This window comes from Solanum verrucosum, unplaced genomic scaffold (assembly GCF_900185275.1).
Source record: "Solanum verrucosum unplaced genomic scaffold, falcon-dt-bn FXZP01000261.1, whole genome shotgun sequence".
Taxonomy (NCBI): Eukaryota; Viridiplantae; Streptophyta; class Magnoliopsida; order Solanales; family Solanaceae; genus Solanum; species Solanum verrucosum.
The window spans coordinates 11,512,218-11,532,195 of NW_026019969.1; the positions used below are offsets into that span (position 1 = coordinate 11,512,218).

The window sequence follows — 19,978 nt, forward strand, 5'->3', positions numbered from 1 at the left end:
TCCCATTATTTTTTTCTTGATTTTGAAATTTTAGCAATTTTTGAACTCCATAAATCATTCTTAACTTCAACTAGTAAATTCTTTTCAAATTCCAGTATTAATGTTTGTCGGATTTGTTTTGTGTTTTAGTTGGGAGCATTTTTGTCCAAATTTTTATCATATCAAAAGAGTGACTAAATGTTAATAACATATCAAGAGAAATCTAATTATTATTTGATAGCATGTATTAGAAAACTCTCTATTAGAAATGACTATTTACCTACTTAATCCATTTTGAGGGAAGTGCACGAAAGAGATTCAGCGTCACTATTTAAGAAATAGTCACATTGTATAAAATATTACTAATATTTTTGTCGCTTTAAAATAAATTTAAGGTGTTCACAATCAAACTTGAAAGAATATTAGCTTGAAGTTTAGCAATTTTTATCATTGTTTTGCATAAAAATTGGCATGCCAAGATCAAATTAAACTTCGTATATTTTTTACCTCAAGTTGTAGAATAATTGGCAAGTGAAAATTGAATACCTTTTTGATGCATTTTTGTGTGAAGTTCGCACCATATATGACTAAATTTCAGGTAGTTGATATGGTGCGAAAAATGAACTAAAAATATAAATTAGATAAAAATTGATTTTCTTTTTTTAGTTTCTCATTCACTTCCCGCATTGGAGCTCAACTAATCTGAATTCACAGTGTAGGGGGGAGTGCTCCCTACCAAAAAACTTTTCATACACAAAACTCAAACTCGAGACCTATGATTAAGGAAGGAACAATTCCATCTTCTACACCACATCAATTGGTTCGTAGAACAATTAAAAAATTAGTTAGTGTGATTTTCTTCAATTATATTTAATTACAAACAATAACTTATACACAAAAGGTTTCGTGGTGTAGTTGGTTATCACGTCAGTCTAACACACTGAAGGTCTCCGGTTCGAGCCCGGGCGAAGCCACTTTTTTTTTCCCAAATCAAATTGCCTACCAAACGGCGTCGTCGGTACCGTCTACATTTTTTAAATCCAATTATTAACAATTTTTAAATGAAGGGTCCCACCATATGAAACAACCGCCATGTCATTTCATCCAATTATATCAACCCCACATCAGATCCTCACCTCTCATTGGTCGAACCATTTCACGTCATCATCACTCTCGATTCTCCACCACGCAAAAATCAATTAAACACATCACAGCCTTTTTCATTCTAAATTAGAAAAAAAAAAAAAAAAACCAAAAAAAAGAATCAAGAAGAAGAAGAATCCATCTCTTAAGCATTACTTGAGATTTGAGAATTTCCCATTCTATTCCATTATTTTTTTGAGGAATCAAATCTCCTTTTCTTTAGAATTTCCAAGTATTTATCAATGGATTTGAGACGATCAGCCCGTTGTTGTTATTTCTTGGTCATCTTTGTTCTTGCGATTGCTGTTCGGTTTTCTTCATCTGCAGCTTCTGTCGCTGGCAAAGATATTAATCCTCCATATCCTAAAGCTATTTCTGTAAGTCATGAACCTTTTTCTTTTCTTTATTAATCTTTATTTGTAATTGTTTTCTTACCTAATGAGAGACGAGATTGATTTTGTAATTCAAGATTTTCTTGGTCTCAATCATGTGAAACCCACCAGAAAATGAATGCAAAATTGATTGTTTGGATCTTAGTAATTATATTAACATCAATTAGGTGTCTAAAGTTTTTAATTATTAGAGATACATCATTGTTAGTTTGTTATTGTGATTTGTTTTGGTTTCGTTAGGCTGATTGTGTTACGGTAACAATGCAATTAGGCAGATATTTACTCGTGAGATTTTGGTTTAGGGTTTGTTTTTTCGTATTGAAGTTGGGATTGTGTTTGGAGTTTCTGATTGTTGATTTTATTTTCTGTTTGTTTTGTAGGACTTGAAGGAGTCAATTGTAAAGGGGTTAGGTTTTCAAGCGGAGGATTTCAAGATATCTGGGTTTGATTTGAGGGATGCTCTTGTGGGTAGGTCGGTGTCTTATGAGTTTGATGTTGAAGTTGATAATAAAGTTATTCCCTTAAAGCTTTTGGAGGATGTGAATAAATGGGAATTTGTAGATTTGCCCATTTTCCGGGTAGAGAAAGGTGAAGAAAATGGGTTGGTTGAAAGGCGGACATTGGAGAATCAGGTGCCTGTTTTGGCACCATTTACTTTGGCAGGTCCCATGGAGCTCTGGATCCAGGATGCCAAGGACATGAGAATTTCACTACCTGTAAGTGAGAGTTTTTTGTATAATACTGTACATTATGTTGGAAGTCTTTTGTAAGTTAGCTTTCTTATTTGATATATTCAGCAACAAATTTTGCTTGTCAATAGTAAGTACTAAGTACCCTCTATGGCATTGTTGAATATTTCCCTCCTCTTTTTGGCTGTCTTTTGTTTTGTTATGAACTCTAATACCTTAGATGCATGATATTCCTATGTATGTTTAGTTTCGAGGGGCTCTTTTGTAGTATTCCTTTTCTTTTTGGTGTTTCATGAGAGTGCTATTGCTGTTTACCCAGAAAAGAGTCTTCTTTTGCTTAAATAGTTATTGAATGACCCTATGTTCAATTGTATGCTTCTCCGAGCTTTAAGCTGGAAATCAGTCTCTTAGTGGCAGTAGTCTTCCATTGTTTCATGTTCAATGATGCCCTTTGCTCTTATTAATAAGCATTCATCATGTTGTCTAGGATCTTGGTTGGTGTAGGTTTTATTGGATAGAAATGTGTTCCTGTCTTGTTGGTGGATTTAGCTGAATTACTTTTGGTACGTTAGGTTGACATTTTATATCTGTCCTGGGAAATAGAGAGTCACTCTACTGAAATCTTGATTCCTTTGAAGGCGATGGATGTAGCTTAACTATCCAAAGTTCACTTACATTGGCTTACTTGTCAGTGTGTTTGATGTGTTGATTGTCTTTCTTCAGTTAGTTGTCTGCACTACCACTTGTCTAAGTATTATGAAAATGATTTGAAGTTTTAATCGTTCTATTTTCTTGCTAATTTTCATGTCACTGATCTACTTTGCTTCTGTTCTCGGTAACGACATGCAGCATGATGTGGATGCTGGGGAGCTGAGGAAAGTCATTTTAGCCGATGGTGCTGTCGTTACAGTCAAGGGTGCCAGATCTGTTAGCCTGCGCCACCCTATAGAACTTCCACTGCCCTTCAACAGAACGATAAATGGGTTTGCCTCTGGTATGTTGGCATTGGCAGAATATCTACGTCAAGCTTCTCTTGCTCAAGAGGGGCCTCTCCTCTCTCTTCGAATTGTTGGTCCTACATCTCTTACATCCCCCACCTCACCATCTGCCCCTTCTGCAAACAAACTTAAGCTTAAACGGCTTGCACCTGGTCTTGTTGAGTTGTCATCAGTATCAAAATTGAAAGCCATGGACGCCATCTCCGCTATTGATCTCCAGGGAGAAACCACTGCACTTCTTACACCCAATCAATTCACTACATTGTGGCCTGTTACATCTATCAATGGTTCAAACTCGAACTTGCTTGGTTTTGAGGCCTTGCTTTCTAATATACTGGGTCCTAAATCAGGTAAAAAGGGTTCTTTCAAGTTGCTGAAGGCAGATGTATCAGCCCAGACTTTTGTGAAGATTGGTTTTGGAGTTGAGAAGAAGTTGAAGGAAGGAGATGGGTTCAATTTGGAGGGTTATCCAGAGTGGAGAACTAAGCCTGAAACGGTAAGGATGCATTTTGAAGTTCTGGCAAAGGTAGATGGTGACAAAGTTGTGCCAGAGAAAATTGTGCAGGTTGATCCGATAACTATCGAGGATACAGTGGCACCCAGTGTGCAGTTGGGCAATGTCTCCATGTCAAAGACTTCAATTGTTCACCAACCTCCAAACCCATTCACCTTGTAAACTGCTTAGACGGGCAAGATTTGTGTTTGAGCAAAACTGTATAGATTAAATTGCCCTCTTCTTTTGTCCTCTGTTTCTATAGCTATTGCATACATCAGGCACGAAGGGACCCGACTCTCTAAGAATTCATCAAAGAAGTATCAGGAATATATGCCAGATCTTTTTGGTATTCAACAGTCTTTAGATTATTTTCATATTTAATGTCTTGGAAGTTCACCAATTTAACATGAGAACGCTTTCCATCAGGTGGAACACAGAAGAGTTTGTTCTTTTTTTCTTTTACCAAAACTAGCAAAGCACATGAAGCTTATATTTGAATAATATTCGTTTCACAGACAAAATGTAGATACTCTTTATTAGCATAGTACTTGACAGACAACCATTTCATTTATAATATTTACCAGACAATCAGAAAAAGTATTACTGAATTTGAAACTCAATACTAATTCCTGATGAAGGAAATTCCTTTCTGAATGCTCTCAGCAAGCTCTTTCTTGGCCTTCTCCAGTCCAATCCTGTTGGAATATACTCAGTCAGATGACTAACTTATCTAATATCCGAAGAATTGCAGGTCAAGCTGAGCGTTCTTACCTCTCATACTCGTTTAGGGGACCAAGTTGATAGACTTCTTCAGCTCCAGTACGGCCAAGTCGTACTTTAGAGGCAAAGAAAGGGAGTTCTGTGACCTGTGTCAAAATTGTTATTGGCCAGTCAGGAAAATTTGACAGAAAAGAAAACAAGCCGGCTTGTTAGGACTTTTGCACTTATGTCTAGCCTTCTGCTCTTGATTGGCTATAAAGGGGGCAGCCAATAAGTTTGAGAAAGTACCTGAGAAGCTACAAAAGCACAAGCCACCACACCGGCATCTCCTCTTAAGCCCTTGAGGCAAACATCTGCAAATTTTACAGCTGCATATGCCTATAGGCATTGCAATAGATTCAGTTTTACTCAATATGCCCATATTCAATGTTCAGAAAGCATAAACTGAAATAATTCAAGGAGTAATTCTAACCATAGATAGAGTTGCAGATCCAGCCCCTTTTTTTGCCTGCAAAGATAAAAATTCTTGAGGTGACAAATGACAGTTCAATTCTGGTTCAAGAAATTATCAGTATATGCTGAATTGCAAAGTAGTGCACGCGTTGTGCTAGATGGTAGTTGCACAATACCTCAACAACCTCTGTTCCTCCATCTTGAATGCGCTTGGTCAAGTATTCTGTTTCCTCATGTGTGAAGGAGCAAGGAGGCTTGACCTACAATACATTACAAAGTTCACATTAACAGTATCAGAGGAGATTTCAGGCTGCAGGAAAGTTTCTCTTTGTATATCTGCTTAAGTATAAATTTGTTAGACCTGTGAGAGAAGAGGCAAAATTGTCACCCCAGCATGACCTCCAACCACAGGAACCTCTACTTCCCTAGGATCTAGTCCCAAGACTTCTGCCTGTAAGGTCCTCAATCAGATACAAAGGAGAAGAAAAAGAAAAAGAAAGGTCTAGCAGTAAGTGGATGGAGCCACAAAACAGTGACAGAGGTGTCTGGTGAAATTTCAAAAGCACGAAAATCTATCAAAAAACAAAGCATTGACTCTTGGGAAAGATTAGATAATTACAGTTAGCTGATATAGAGGACGCTAAGAAATAAACAGTGAAATCGAGCAAAGTTAATGAAGTTCAACGAGAACAGAACACTCTTTAAAAGTGGTATAATATCGGGAAGACTTACCACAAAAGTGTTGGCTCTCACAACATCTAGTGAGGTAACTCCAAGAAGCTTCTTTGGATCATAAGTACCTGCCTTCTTGAAAACTTCAGCTGCAATAGGAACTGTGGAGTTCACTGGATTACTAATCAAATTAACAATAGCATTAGGACAGCATTTTGCAATTCCTTCACAGAGGGTCCTCACAATCCCAGCATTAATTTTAAAAAGATCATCTCTTGTCATTCCTGGCTTTCGTGGAATACCAGCAGGTATGATCACAAGGTCCATTCCTGTAAGTGCACCCTCAAGCTCACTTTGCCCTAGAAAACCCCTCACCTAAATGAACAAAAGAATATTATTCGCCATATTAGAAGAGTTAATTTCAACTACCAAAGCTTGTGTTGGAGTGGTAAGTACTCCTCCATTCTTAACCAGAGTTCTCGGATTTGAGCTTCTGGGCATGGAGTTGTCTTTTGTTGGGAACAATTTTACCCCAAAGTGGGACTTCCCAGTGCAAATCCAGATTAAATTTCACGCATAGTCACTAAACTTCACCATAATCCGTGAGTCACAAAACTATCTTTTGTCACATCATAGTAACTGATCTGTATCCACTATAACACTAAAGTAACAAATACTTATGTTATACTAAGGTAACTGAATTTCGCTCACCATAACAGTAGAGTTACGAAAGTTTATCTACTTTAACATTAATCATGGATATAGTTCAGTGACTATACGTGAATATGACTCGATAATCTAATAAAAAATAAGTGAAGGTTGTGGTGAAAAGAACTCACAACAGCACCAGTGTCCATGTGGCTAATATCAGCAGTAACACCAGGAGCATTAACAACATCATAGAGATGAAGAACTGAAACTAAAGGATTCATCTTCATCAACATCGCAAGTGGCTGCCCAATTCCTCCAGCAGCACCCAATATAGCAACTTTGAATCCAGCTGCTCCACCTTTTGCTCTGCAATTTGTTCTTTCCAAAATAGACCCATCTCCCATCTTTATGAGTATAGCGAAAAACAACAGTTTTAATTATCAAATAATTTGTTCAAGAATTCACAATCTATTAAACTTAAAAATTCATTCAACTGAATACCCAGTAGAAAAAGAACAGACCTGGGGATTTGAAGGGTAAAGATGAGCTGAAATTCTGGCAATTCGTTGGTGAACTTCTGCACCTAATGGCTGCATCTTCCTCCTGATTCTTTGGAATGAAAGAAAATTTGTGTCTTTTCTGTTTCTAATTAGGATATTTCTACTCTTTTTTAAAAAGGGGGAAAAATGTTGTGTGGATAAAACGATAATAATATAAGGTGAATGGTGAAGGAAATATTTTTGTTTTTTTTTTTCGAACTTTTTGTGGAAAACAATTTTTGTCAAGAATTATCCCTATGCTATAATGTTTGTGGTACACAAAAATCAGTTTTTTTCCCCAACTTGAAGCTTATAATTTCTTTGGCTCTTAGTACACGATGATTCTCAAGTCTCAATTAGTATTGCTTCTTAAGTATTAAGTAGTATTTTTTTTTGATACATTTTTTTTTATGACGCAATGTGTGACTCCCAGATAAATGTGTTTTTGACTGAATTACTTTGGGCATAACTTGTGTTCAAATACTTGATTGTGTAATTCACATTCAGGCAACTCGTATGTTCATTTGTTAGTGAGACATTATAGATTTTGATTGATATGTTCTTTTAAGTATGATGAATATTATTGTGAATTCAATAAACATTTTCTATATGATTATTACCGATCATATTTTTTATTATTTTAACGAACACTATGTCACATATTTCTGTAATAAAAGTAATTAATATAAACTTAATTTTTCAAATATCATTTACTTCCATAATCAGAATCATTTTATAGTCCACACAAAAATAGTTTATGAATGAGTGAAAATCTGCTAAAAAAAATAGTACTAATTTAGTTGGGCTGCAAACAAATGGGCCTAAATTTTGTAAAATTTTGGTCCAAGTGAAAGCCAAGACCCAAAAGGTTGCCTTGTATTACTCAGAAGTAAATTGGACCAGTCAAATAAATGAAAATGTACTCTCTCCAATTTGTGCTATGAATTGCCGTCTATTTAATTTTTATTTTATAATTATATAATAATTAATAGATGTGAATCTCTTGAACAATCAAAGGTATTTCTCTAATACTTATTTTCATTTTATCAGAACAAAGATGAGATAACATTTTGAATTCCAGACTCAAATTTTTAAATCTTGAACAACCTCAAACCTTAATTGGACCAATTTGTTAAATACTACACTATTTTGAGTTATATGTTTACATATAAATTAATATAGTGTTTAGTTTGCAATTTAGAAATTCTCATAACTAATACTTGTATAAATGATGATATGTGTTATTTTATACAGGATCCCTTCATAACTAATACTTACCTATATAAAATAATACATAGATTTTCTCATAACTAATCTCTACATTATAAATGCTTACATATATAACTCTAACCAGCTAGAATAAATTTATATCAAAAGTCTAATGTGCCATTTAATAATCTTAACCAACACACACATGCATCGAATCTTTTGATTTCAGGAATAATGATCATTTTGTCTATCTATACCCAAGATTTTGATGCATCAACTATACTTAAAGTTGTACTTTTTCCAACTAAAATACAAAGCATTGTCAATAGTTTATTCATATCAACTACTTACTTTTTGTCCCTTAATGATAAGTCAATTATGTGTTACGTTTTATTAGGCTCTTCACATAATTTAAACACCCACTATCATTCATTAATTAGTTTCTTTTTCTTTTTATCCTTTTTCTTTCGTGTGCTTTTTCTCATACCATTAACATTATAATATATAAAAATATTATTTTGATTCGAATTTGTGACACCGCGATTTAAATTATGATATATTGAACGATTCTATGTGTTGAAGTTTGGATAAATGTACAGATCTCTTTCCCATTCTTTTACTTTTAAGGTGACTAAAAATCACTATCAAATGGAAGCGTAGAAGCAAAATATTCATAATATCAGTTAGGCATCTGATTCTAATTAATTATCATTTATATTTTCCCATATTCTTTCTAGTGACTTCTTATTAATTGTAATTCTTTAATTTCGATTGTGACATTGCCGTAAGTCCTGCAGAAAACTGAAATTTGATATTAATTTCACAATTGTGTTTTAATTAATTAAAGAAATTACTTATAACCTGATTTTTAAAAAAAAAAATACTAGTTTGCTATTGAATTTAGATTATTTGTTATTTATTCAATCAATAAAAGATTTCACTTGCTACAATAATTGGTACGATCATTGTATAAGTTTCACCTTCCGTTTCCTCTTTTTGTCTAAAGTAGTAGCACATGGTTTTCATGAAAATATGACCCAAAAAAAGTTCGTCTAATTAACATGCACTATACCAAGAGAGAGGACTAAAAACAAATGTGTACGTAGTATATAAATATATAGTGCATTATGGTCGTCTACAAGAAAAGTGAAGACATGACAATATTTATTTAGTGCCATTTGAAATATATATCAAAATGTTATAACTTGTTTGTATATATCAAACTATTTTATCGATTTAAGACACGATACACATAAAATACACACCGAACCTGCATTTATTATTGCGGAAAAACAAAAAGTATTTGTAATATTTATTAATTTAAAATTCTAAATTCGTTCATGCTAAAAACAAATAATATATATATATATATATATATATATATATAATTTGAATAAGAGAAATGTTTTGATAATGACCAAGAGCTTGAGAAGGATGCACATGCTGTTGGCTAAAGTTAGTAGAAAAAAAAATCATCATGAGTAGAAAAAGTAGTAAATCATTAGTCAGTTATCACTTAGAATTTCCATTTACCTAAGTCCAAAAAGATAGGTAGCAAAAGTCGTATAATTGTTATTATAGCATAAAGTCTTATAACAAAAAGAAATAAGCCGTGGCAAGATTGATTTGTTGCTGCTACTCCTTTTTTTTCTCTCAAAAATGGCAGCTATTGAGTCAACCTTGGCGGCCATTATTAGATTTCACTATGTCACTTTGTCTATCTGTTTTTGTACTCATGTCACTAATTCCATATAATTATTACTAAAAAGGGACAAAGATCTTATTTTTCACAACTAATCCGAAGAAATGTTTATGCTATTTTAGTTTCCTACTTAATTTATGGAATATGAGGTATGCATTTCCATCGAACCATCAATTTATGTGCAATTTCTATGAATAATTATTTAAATTCAAATCTCACATTATCTAAATTTTGAATGCGCTGATCTAGACATAGACACAAAATAGAAAATTTTCAAAAGAATTGCAGAGTGTAGTGATAATTTATACTTATTAAATTAAAATTCTCCATTTCCATTTAGGAGATAATTTGAAAGTTGTTGGAAAGAAAGAGTAGGAATTAGGATATGCATATAGAAATTTGTAAGGGTCTCTATTGTGCAATTTAGTTTCTTATAAAATTAAAGACACCCCCCTCACCCTACCCCACCCCACCACCTCTCAACCGACAATACTTCAATATATTACAGTAATTTTAGTTTTGGCTTAACAATAATTTATTGTGCAATTTAGTTTCTTATTCAGTTTTGGCTTAACAATAATTTATTCGCTTTAATCTTGTGATATTAAATATTTTATATAAAAAATTAAAATAAAAAAATTATCAAAAAATAAAAAAGACATTTTTAAAAAATGAATTATCAAAAAGAGTAAGACAAATAAATTTAAACAAAGGAATGACAGAATAGTAAAAAAGGTTAAAATTCCGTTTTCCTTTTTCCTATTACTAGTACACTTATATACAAATATTTATTCCACTTGATTTGACGTTGTTGATTATTCTCCTCAGAGAGATATACTAATATTTGACCAGCATATGTAATATACTAGTATTTCCTTTTTTTTTTGCGTTTCAATTTATTTATCTAACTTTAATCGGAATACAAATATTTAAAAAAATAAGCAAGATTTTTAAAGTTTAGGATCTTAAAAAAAACATATATAAAATATATTAAAAAATTCATTAATTTTATTGTCTTTAACATGAGTCAAAAAATGAAAAATTACTATTAAAAAAAATATTTTTTGAAACGAATTATAAAAAAAAAGTAAAATAAAAATAAATTGAAAGTGAGGACTAACAATCTTCCAAATCACCCCCAACGAAACTGCTCTTTTTTTAAGAGGTATAGGATTCGGGTCATGAGGTGCTTTTCTTAGAATGAGATTAACGCAAATTTAAATTAATCGGTCTCCAAAATAATATTGGACATCAAATTTTTAAAAAAAACAATCTTCCAAATCAGCATGTGAAACTCTTGACGAGTGTGAATATAGAGAATTGGAAACTACTCATGGCCACCCTCTTGAGAAAAAATTCTCCACTTTCTCTCTCGTGGATTTCATGTTCCCACAGAAACCAAACATCAAACATAGCCATACCATACCAAACTTTCTTCTCTATTCTTCTTACTAGCGAAAAAAAAAATGTCAGCCAGTGCCAACTTTTTCCGGCCATGCCCAATTTTATTGCTCTGTTTTTTCATATTCTTGATTTCTCCTACTCATCAACAAGATGAGTTACAGCTCCTTATGAATTTCAAATCCACTCTGAAAACAACACAAATTTCACATCTTTTTGACACGTGGACACCTCAGAATAACATTTGCAACTTCACTGGAATTTTCTGTGATTCTGACAGCAAATTGGTTAAAGAAATCAATCTTTCTGAACAGAATCTATCTGGGGTTGTCTCTTTTGATTCACTATGCTCTCTGAAATCACTAGAAAAGATTTCTCTTGGTACTAACTACTTGTATGGTAGAGTCAGTGACCATTTGAAAAACTGTACAGAGTTGCAGTATTTGGATTTGGGTAACAATTCTTTTTCAGGGGAAGTTCCAAATTTGTCTTCTTTAAGCCAATTGGAGTTTTTGAATCTCAATAGAAGTGGATTCTCTGGTTCATTTCCATGGAGTTCACTTGGAAATCTTACTAGTTTAACTTTCTTGAGTTTGGGTGACAATTCATTTAATAAAAGTCCATTCCCTCTTGAAATCTTGAATCTTGATAAGTTATATTGGGTTTACCTTACCAATAGTAGTATTGAAGGCCAAATTCCAGAAGGTATTGGAAATCTCACTCTGCTTGAAAATCTTGAGCTTTCATATAATGACTTGTCAGGCAAAATCCCAGATGGAATAATCAAACTTTCTAAGCTTAAACAGCTTGAGATCTATTCTAATGGACTCACAGGAAAGTTCCCTGTGGGGTTTGGGAATCTCAGTAGCCTTGTCAATTTTGATGCTTCAAGTAACAATCTTGAAGGTGATCTTTCAGAGCTCAAGTCTTTATCTCTTCTTGAATCTTTGCAGCTGTTTGAAAACCATTTTTCTGGTGAGATTCCTGTTGAATTTGGAGAGTTCAAGTTTACAGAACTGTCATTGTACAGAAACATGTTTTCTGGTTCTCTTCCTCAAAATATTGGATCATGGGCAGAACTTCAGTACATTGATGTTTCTGAGAATATGTTCACTGGTTCAATACCACCTGATATGTGCAAGAAAGGGAGTATGACTGATCTTTTGCTTCTCCAGAACAACTTCACTGGTGGGATACCTTCGAACTATGCTAATTGTTTGTCGTTGCAGCGTTTACGGGTTAGCAACAATTCACTTTCAGGAGTAGTCCCTAGTGGAATTTGGAGTTTGCCAGATTTGGAAATCATTGATCTCACATTGAATCTATTTGAAGGCCCAGTGACATCAAATATTGGTGAAGCAAAGTCTTTAGCACAGTTGTTCCTAGCCTACAACCGGTTCAATGGTCAATTACCACAGACAATATCAGAAGTTTCTTCATTGGTAGCCATTAATCTGAGCGCGAATCAGTTCTCTGGTGATATTCCAGCAGCAATAGGTGAACTTAAGAAGCTTAATACTCTTCATTTAGAGTATAATTTGTTTTCTGGAAGTCTTCCAGATTCTATTGGATCATGTGTTTCTCTCTGTGAAATTAATCTTGCTGGTAATTCACTTTCTGGTGCAATTCCCGAAAGTCTTGGCTCTTTGCCTAGCTTGAACTCTCTCAATCTATCTGATAACAGGCTCTCAGGTCAAATTCCAGCGACCCTTTCGAGTTTAAGATTAAGCCTTCTTGATTTGTCAAACAATAGGTTGAGTGGTAGCATACCGGATTCTTTATCAATAAAAGCTTTTAGTAATAGCTTTTTGGGAAATCCAGATCTTTGTAGTGAGAATTTTGGTAGTCTCAGGCCATGTTCATCAGATCCTCACACATCTAGAGACCACAGGACAGTCATGTTGTGCTTGATAGCTGGGGTAGTTGTTCTTGTTCTGTCACTTACGTGTTTCGTGTATGTGAAGTTTAAGCACAATAATCAGAACACTCCCGTAAAGAGACTTGATTCTTGGGATATCAAACAGTTTCATGTATTGAGCTTTAGTGAAGATCAAGTCTTGAAGGCATTGAAGCAAGAAAATTTGATTGGTAGAGGTGGTTCAGGGAATGTGTACAGATTAGTCTTGAATTGTGGAAAACAGTTGGCTGTGAAACACATTGTTAAATCCGATTCTGGTGACCAAAAAAGTTACCAGGACAGCTCAGCCATACTGGTGAAGGAGAATAGAAGATCAAAGGAGTATGATGCTGAGGTGACCACGTTAAGTTCCATTAGGCATGTCAATGTTGTCAAATTGTACTGTAGCATCACAAGTGAGGACTCAAATATGCTGGTTTATGAATACTTAACTAATGGAAGCTTATGGGACCGATTGCACACGTCTCAGAAAGTCAAGATGGATTGGTTGGTGAGATATGATATTGCATTAGGTGCTGCTCAAGGGCTTGAGTATCTGCATCACGGATATGACAGCCCCGTGATGCACCGGGATGTCAAGTCTAGCAACATCTTGTTGGATGAACAGATGAAGCCAAAAATTGCTGATTTTGGATTAGCCAAAGTTTTGCATGTTAATGGTACTAAGGACTCTTCTCAGGTTGTAGCTGGGACGCATGGCTACATTGCTCCTGGTACATATTTTTCTCTTCCCTTTTCCATTTCATTGTCACTTAAATATAACTTTGGCAAATTCTAAATTTTTTCTTTCTTCATTGTTTGACACAACAGAGTATGCTTACACAACCAAGGTGACCGAGAAGAGTGATGTCTATAGCTTCGGGGTGGTGCTAATGGAATTGGTCACTGGAAAGAAGCCAGTGGATGCAGAGTACGGGGAGAACAGTGACATAGTCCAATGGGTTTGTAGCAAGATAAGAAACAAAACTAGCATGATCGATTTGGTGGATTCAAACATTTTCGAGGGGTTCAAAGAAGATGCTGTTGAGGTTCTTAAAATTGCAGTTCATTGCACATCAAGGACGCCAGCATTAAGACCTTCCATGAGGATGGTAGTTCATATGCTAGAAGAAGCCGAGCCTTGCAAGTTGACAAATGTAGTCGTAAATTCACCGAATGAGGATGGCAGGAAACAAGGACTTGCTAACTAATGGCAAGTCATGATGTTGAACTTTCTCGTTGAGAGCAGAGGAATTTTGCAGAATATTGAACTATGTTGTAAGTTCACAAAGAATGCTTAGTGTACATATAACACTTTTGAAGAAATAGTGTATTTCACAGCTGCATTAATAAATCCAACTAGCAAGTAATGTATTTCACATCCAAATTACTTATAGAAACTGAGCAGTTGATCTACCCTACAACCAATTTTATTTTTCTCTGGTTCAAAATAATTTAATTTTGCATATCATCCAGCCAATCCCCATCAAAGTGATTTTTTTTAAATTTTCATGTAAAGATCATTTCCTTCCCGAGTACGTTCATCTACTCCAGATGGTAAAGAAAGTTCAATTAACCGGACATTCCAATTATGACAAATTACAATGGCAGATGAAGAGCTTCAAGTTGTTCCTTGAATGCTGTTCTATTTATATTATTGGTAATACAACACACACAAGTTAATTAAAACTGGATATAACACTTTCCTTTTTCATCTTACAAGAAATTTGTTTTCAACTATTGGCTCTTCCCATACTGGACTTATTGTTTGAGAACCATAATCATCAAAACAGGCAGAAATAGTATCACTTCCCATTTTATAAAACCGCCAAGTATTAGTAGCGCGCTCAGTGAAATAGACACAGTTGCTTCTGCAGCCCAATTGACTTGCATTAACGAACATACAATAATTAGTGCCTGCAAACAATGTTCTATTTCCAAGCTTGTCCAATTTTAACCATGATAGATCATCCATCTGTAGCTTGAACACTTCCACTTTATCCACCTTCCTAATCGATTGTTCAAATATCAAGAAAATCAACAAGATCTCTCCATTGGATTCAAGTAAATACTCTGTGAAGTGTTTTGGAAAAACTGATGGAACAGCCCGGCTTCTGCTTAATTTAGTGATTTGAAACCTGGATTCAATTTCTTCGATTACAGCTAAAGTACCTTGTAAACTTAATGCATAGAACTTACCTTCAAAGCCGATGGCATTAGTAAATTGCATTAGTTTCCTTTTTGAGCAGTTAGGGTCAAGCAAGGTGTTCTCTTCTTTCATCCATTTATTTTGGTATCCAAGATGAGAAACCACAAAGGCTGGAGTGGAACATCCTGTTAACACCATCAGAAAACAGGCCTTGTTATTGTTATAAGGATTTGAAGACAGAGTTGCAAACTTGAATGGAATTGTGGGATCCCAAGTGGGAATACTCCGATAAGTGAATCTTGAAGTAGGAATCAAGAGACAGTACATTGCAGGATCCTTCCCTCCAGCAACAATCAACCCGTGTGAACATCCATGAAAATGTGTCCAAGAATTTTCCCATGATGTACTTCTACCACACCACCAATATTCACCTAGTCGAAATGGGATGTTGAGGGTATGCTCTTGAGTCTTGGACTGGAAGAAATGATCTTTGTCGGAAATTTCAAGCCAGGGTAATTGTGCATTTTTGGTACTACATTGCTTAGGTACTGATCTCCATGATTTAGTAACACCAAGGAAGCTGATGTTTTGCATAAGACGATTGGTTTCATCAGGATGTTGCCTTCCCATAAAGTCGAGGAGCTGTTGAGGGAGATTTGGCCATGGCTCTAGGAAGCTTTTAGTCTTTTCTTGAGGTTTGACAAGCTTCTCCTTCTTTTTTTGACGACTCATTTTTAGAGAATAGATGAAGAGAGGACTATTCTGAAACTTCTAATATGCACCTTTTTATATTAGCTTGCCTCCATGTTCCTGCTGTCTTTTTTTAAATATTAAAAGAAGCACCAGAAACCGTAGCCTCCAAGGTAGTTGACCTCTTGGGACACAAGTTTTGTGACTAAATTAAATAGTTGAGTAGAATTGACCATTTAGATGTTTGACTAACCCCCTCACCCTCCAACAATATGCAACCACCACGATTATTGTTTCATGTTCCATTGGATCCTAATATATTGGCATTGCATTATAAACAACAATGGAAGTGCATATTCCTCAGGATGTGAAGAATGTTGTATGAGGGTACTGATCCAATTTCAGGTGTTGCAGAGATCTAATTTGTGTTTACTTTGTAAAACGAACAAAGATTTATCAGGGTGGATAAAAAAATTGTTACTAAGGAAAATCATTATGTTCTCCGGGTCTACTTGAAAATGTGTGCATTTTTTAATGGGAAAAAGGACAAATATATTCTCGAACTATCGTAAATGGTATGCAGATATCCTCCGTCATACTTTTGGGACATTGGTGCCCCTGCCGTCCAAAAACTAGAGCATATATGCCCTTCACTCTAACGGAAGACTAAATAGGGACACGTGACGCAATCTTATCCATCGATCCGATCTTTAATAAATGTCGGATCAGTGGATAAGATTATGACACGTGTATGTCCGTTAGTATAAAGGGTATATATGCTCTAATTTTTGGACGGCATAGGCACCAATGTCTCAAAATTAAGACGAAGGGTATCTGTATACCATTTATGATAGTTCGGGATATATTTGTCCTTTTTCCCTTTTTGAATTAGTTGAAGGTGCAGTTAAAGATTGGCACCACAAGATTATCTAGTGAGCATCAACTCAAGCCACTAGGATTCTCGCTCAACAACTTAAGTCGGGGCAAGGGCTGTGCATTTCGTAGAAAGCTGGGGCTTGTGATGTGATTTACTAGCTTGAAATTAAAAGTAAGGAAAAAGGTCAAAAATATGCCTCAACAAACATAGCTACATTACGCACCTTAGTAGTTTCAAGGCGGTGGATCATGGAGTAATGCTGCACACAGCATATAACCAAAATTCTCCTGGTAAACTTTGTTGATCATGCAAAACGGCTGCCCAAATGTCTGTAGTAACGGAGATTAGTCCTCTCCGCTGCGATACTCCAATCTCATTACCAGGTTCCAGTTTGATCTTCAACAGCTTATGCCCTGTTTCTTCAAAATCAACACTAAACATAATCGTCTGGTAGATTGTATTGATCTTTAATTCTTCCTACTTGTTTTAGTTTTCTACGAAATTGAGATCCTGGCATGAAAACATCCAAAGCAATTTTAGAATCTACCTTTATCTAAAAGATTGATTTCATGGGTTGATTGATCTTCCTGCTCAACTAGGTCAAGTTCTGGACGAAGGCTATGAAAGATGACATATAAAGAGAGTATGTAATGGCACCAAGCATGATGCTTCAAAAGTTCTCGAGGATGATTACGATAAGACAAGCACTCTCAATTTAGGCAGAACAAGAATCACCATTAGAACCTGGTCACAGTTGAAACAGGTAACTTACATAAGAAGATTTTTAGGCTACGGTTTCACAAATCACATGATAAAAAACGAACATCTCCATGATATTTTTCGCTTTGAACCAGCAACAACGAGGGAATGTAGTGATGATTTTGAACTGCACTAACCTGAATTTGAGGAGGTGTTTTTTCGAGTTTTTGTACCTGAAGTAAAAAGAAGGGATTGCATAAAGAGGATAACTAGTTCTGTGCTGAACAAGGGAACAATGATCCAAACAGAGTGTAAGTTGTGGAACAAGCATAGAAGTCTAGCAGCACAGACCAAGGCTGGGTTTATTGCCTGATGAATAACTTGACTGAAATATTGTTATCAAATTGCTAATATTTCATTTACTCAGGTTTAGGATGTTTTGAATTTTAAATTTTTATTATGTTGAGATATTGTAGTTTATTGAATTTTGAATCATGTAAAAAAAAAATTAAGTTGGCTATTTAAATTGAGCTTTTTTTGTTGCATCATCTTTTAAAAAAACCAACAATGGTATCAAGCAGATCTTCTCAATATAAGAGTTGTTTCAACAAGTTATACTTTATGTCCAATTTCACACGATATGTTAGAATGATAATACAACATACATGAGATACTGAATCATAAACGTGTTTCATCGTCGTGATGATTTTCCAGTTATTGGCTCCTCCCAAGTTGGGTTTTTAATCTCGGAACCAGCATCATCATAACAAGGGGTAATGTAACCACTTCTCATATCATACAGTCTCCAACCATCAATGGAATGATGAGTAAAATAGACACAGTTGTTTCTGCAGCCAACTTGACTTGCAGGCACTGACATACAACAATTAATCCCCACAAATAACGTTCTATCTCCAAGGTTGTCCAGCTTTAACCATGACAAATCTTCAATCTGCAGCTTGAACACTTCCACTTTGTCCACTATCCCGTTTGATCTTTCTGAGATCAAGAAAATGAGCAAGATTTCCCCATTAGACTCAAGAAAGTACTCAATAAACCGCTTTGAGTAGTTTGAAGGAATGGCTTGTTTTCTACTTAATCGCGTGACTTGAAACTGAGATTCATCACTCTCTTCTATTAGTGCAAGGGTCCCCTGCAAACTTAGTGCATAAAACTTCCTGTCAAAGATAATGGCATTACAGAATTGTATCAGTTGCCCCTTAGGATCATTCAGATCAATAAGGCCATTTTGATTGCATTCTTGTTTCATCCATTTTTGGTTTTGTCCTAACTGATGAACCACAAAAGTTGGGAAACAACAACAGCACCAACCATAACTGGAATAAGGAAATAAAAATGATATTTTGCGATCGGATGGGGGAGTAGTCCAATAACCATAGCCTCCTTTGGAACTATTCAGAAAGCAGTAATCAATAGGTATCCTTTCTCCATACACAATTGTGATTTGAAGGAATTCTTTTTTATAGGTTGAGTGTCCATTCCTTCCAACATAATAAGGCATCTAAATAGTCAACTCAGCTATTTATTGAAAGAATCTACCACTAACCTTGTTCTCCAAGAGATCCACTACCTTGGAGGCTATGTTTACTTGGTGGCCACATCTGATCTTGGTCACTTTTAAGCCTCAGCCTCAAGCCACATTCCCATACCATTTCCTTCTCGAGCTCTCGTTTTGCAAAAAAAAAATAACATGGTTCAAAAAGTTAAGAAGGAAAAGAATCAAATTTCATCAAAGAAAGAAACCAACACTAGCCCAAGGCCATGGGCAAATCTTCCCAAAGAACTCACCAGCTTAATCTCAAATGAACACAGTCTAATGGAAAACATCAGTTTTAGTGGTGTCACCAAGTCATGGAGATCAGCAAAGTCAAAAAGTTGTAGGCCAAGAGGGAAGTCCCTATGGCCACAACTCACTGAAATTCAACAAAACACGAATCATTCTCACTGCTTCCATATCTGGTTTTATATGGGAGATTACTGGCCTTATGGTAGAAGATGGAGAACATGGAAGGACCCTTGGATATATTTCAAGGGTCATTCCCATGGTCAACTAATAGCAGTTGGACGCTATCCAGATGATATCTTTTTGTGGAAATCCTACAGAGGGACTTACTGTAAACTTCCAACTTGGGATACTCGCGTTCCATTCAAGTTTGCAACTTTATCTTCATTTCATCCCATGGATCTCAAAGGTCATGGGAAACCTGTATAATTATGGTGCTAACAGGAGATTCTTCCCCAGCTTTTGTGTTCTGTAAAATGGGACTCGGAAAAGAATGTGTGGAAAAAACAAGGCTGTAATGTCACTGATCCTTTTGACTCAGGTGAACATTTTCAGTTCGTAAATGCCATTGGCATTAATGGGAAATTCTATGCATTGAGTTTGCAGGGAACCATTGTAGTTATTGAAGACATTGATTCTAGCCTTAGTGTCACTAAGATCAGCTCAAGCAGGGCTGTTTTAGTTGAATCAGAAGGGGAAATCTTATTGATTTTCTTAATCTCCAAAAGATCCATTAAGAAAGTAGATGATGTTGAAATTTACAGGCAAGATATTCCAAAACTGTTGTGGGTTAAGATGGAAAGCCTAGGGTAGAACAT

At 35.3% G+C, this 19,978-nt stretch overlaps 5 protein-coding genes and 1 non-coding gene across 6 annotated transcripts; 3 read left to right on the forward strand and 3 right to left on the reverse strand.

Moving 5' to 3' along the window:
- The first annotated feature begins 879 nt into the window (after nucleotides 1-879).
- On the forward strand, nucleotides 880-953 carry TRNAV-AAC (transfer RNA valine (anticodon AAC)). Its single transcript has one exon. It is a non-coding gene; the product is annotated as a tRNA-Val (tRNA).
- A 228-nt stretch (nucleotides 954-1,181) lies between these two features.
- LOC125815646 (uncharacterized) lies at nucleotides 1,182-4,071 on the forward strand. The gene is made up of 3 exons (XM_049495176.1): nucleotides 1,182-1,499; nucleotides 1,895-2,230; nucleotides 3,053-4,071. Exons 1-3 carry the CDS (start codon nucleotides 1,365-1,367, stop codon nucleotides 3,875-3,877), a joined length of 1,296 nt encoding a protein of 431 aa, XP_049351133.1. The 5' UTR covers nucleotides 1,182-1,364; the 3' UTR covers nucleotides 3,878-4,071.
- Nucleotides 4,072-4,229: 158 nt separating this feature from the next.
- Nucleotides 4,230-6,930, reverse strand: LOC125815651 (malate dehydrogenase, glyoxysomal). The gene is made up of 9 exons (XM_049495180.1): nucleotides 6,715-6,930; nucleotides 6,382-6,597; nucleotides 5,603-5,917; nucleotides 5,232-5,321; nucleotides 5,047-5,130; nucleotides 4,890-4,925; nucleotides 4,706-4,795; nucleotides 4,469-4,563; nucleotides 4,230-4,392 (listed from the first exon to the last, which is right to left on the reverse strand). Exons 1-9 carry the CDS (start codon nucleotides 6,787-6,789, stop codon nucleotides 4,320-4,322), a joined length of 1,074 nt encoding a protein of 357 aa, XP_049351137.1. The 5' UTR covers nucleotides 6,790-6,930; the 3' UTR covers nucleotides 4,230-4,319.
- A 4,139-nt stretch (nucleotides 6,931-11,069) lies between these two features.
- On the forward strand, nucleotides 11,070-14,357 carry LOC125815639 (receptor-like protein kinase 7). Its single transcript, XM_049495164.1, has 2 exons — nucleotides 11,070-13,675; nucleotides 13,773-14,357. Exons 1-2 carry the CDS (start codon nucleotides 11,110-11,112, stop codon nucleotides 14,150-14,152), a joined length of 2,946 nt encoding a protein of 981 aa, XP_049351121.1. The 5' UTR covers nucleotides 11,070-11,109; the 3' UTR covers nucleotides 14,153-14,357.
- Nucleotides 14,358-14,568: 211 nt separating this feature from the next.
- LOC125815649 (uncharacterized) lies at nucleotides 14,569-15,872 on the reverse strand. The gene has a single exon (XM_049495179.1). It carries the CDS (start codon nucleotides 15,820-15,822, stop codon nucleotides 14,653-14,655), a length of 1,170 nt encoding a protein of 389 aa, XP_049351136.1. The 5' UTR covers nucleotides 15,823-15,872; the 3' UTR covers nucleotides 14,569-14,652.
- Nucleotides 15,873-18,047: 2,175 nt separating this feature from the next.
- Nucleotides 18,048-18,629, reverse strand: LOC125815039 (putative F-box protein At3g25750). The gene has a single exon (XM_049494446.1). The coding sequence runs from the start codon at nucleotides 18,624-18,626 to the stop codon at nucleotides 18,048-18,050; it is 579 nt and encodes a 192-aa protein (XP_049350403.1). The 5' UTR covers nucleotides 18,627-18,629.
- Between the last annotated feature and the right edge of the window lie 1,349 nt (nucleotides 18,630-19,978).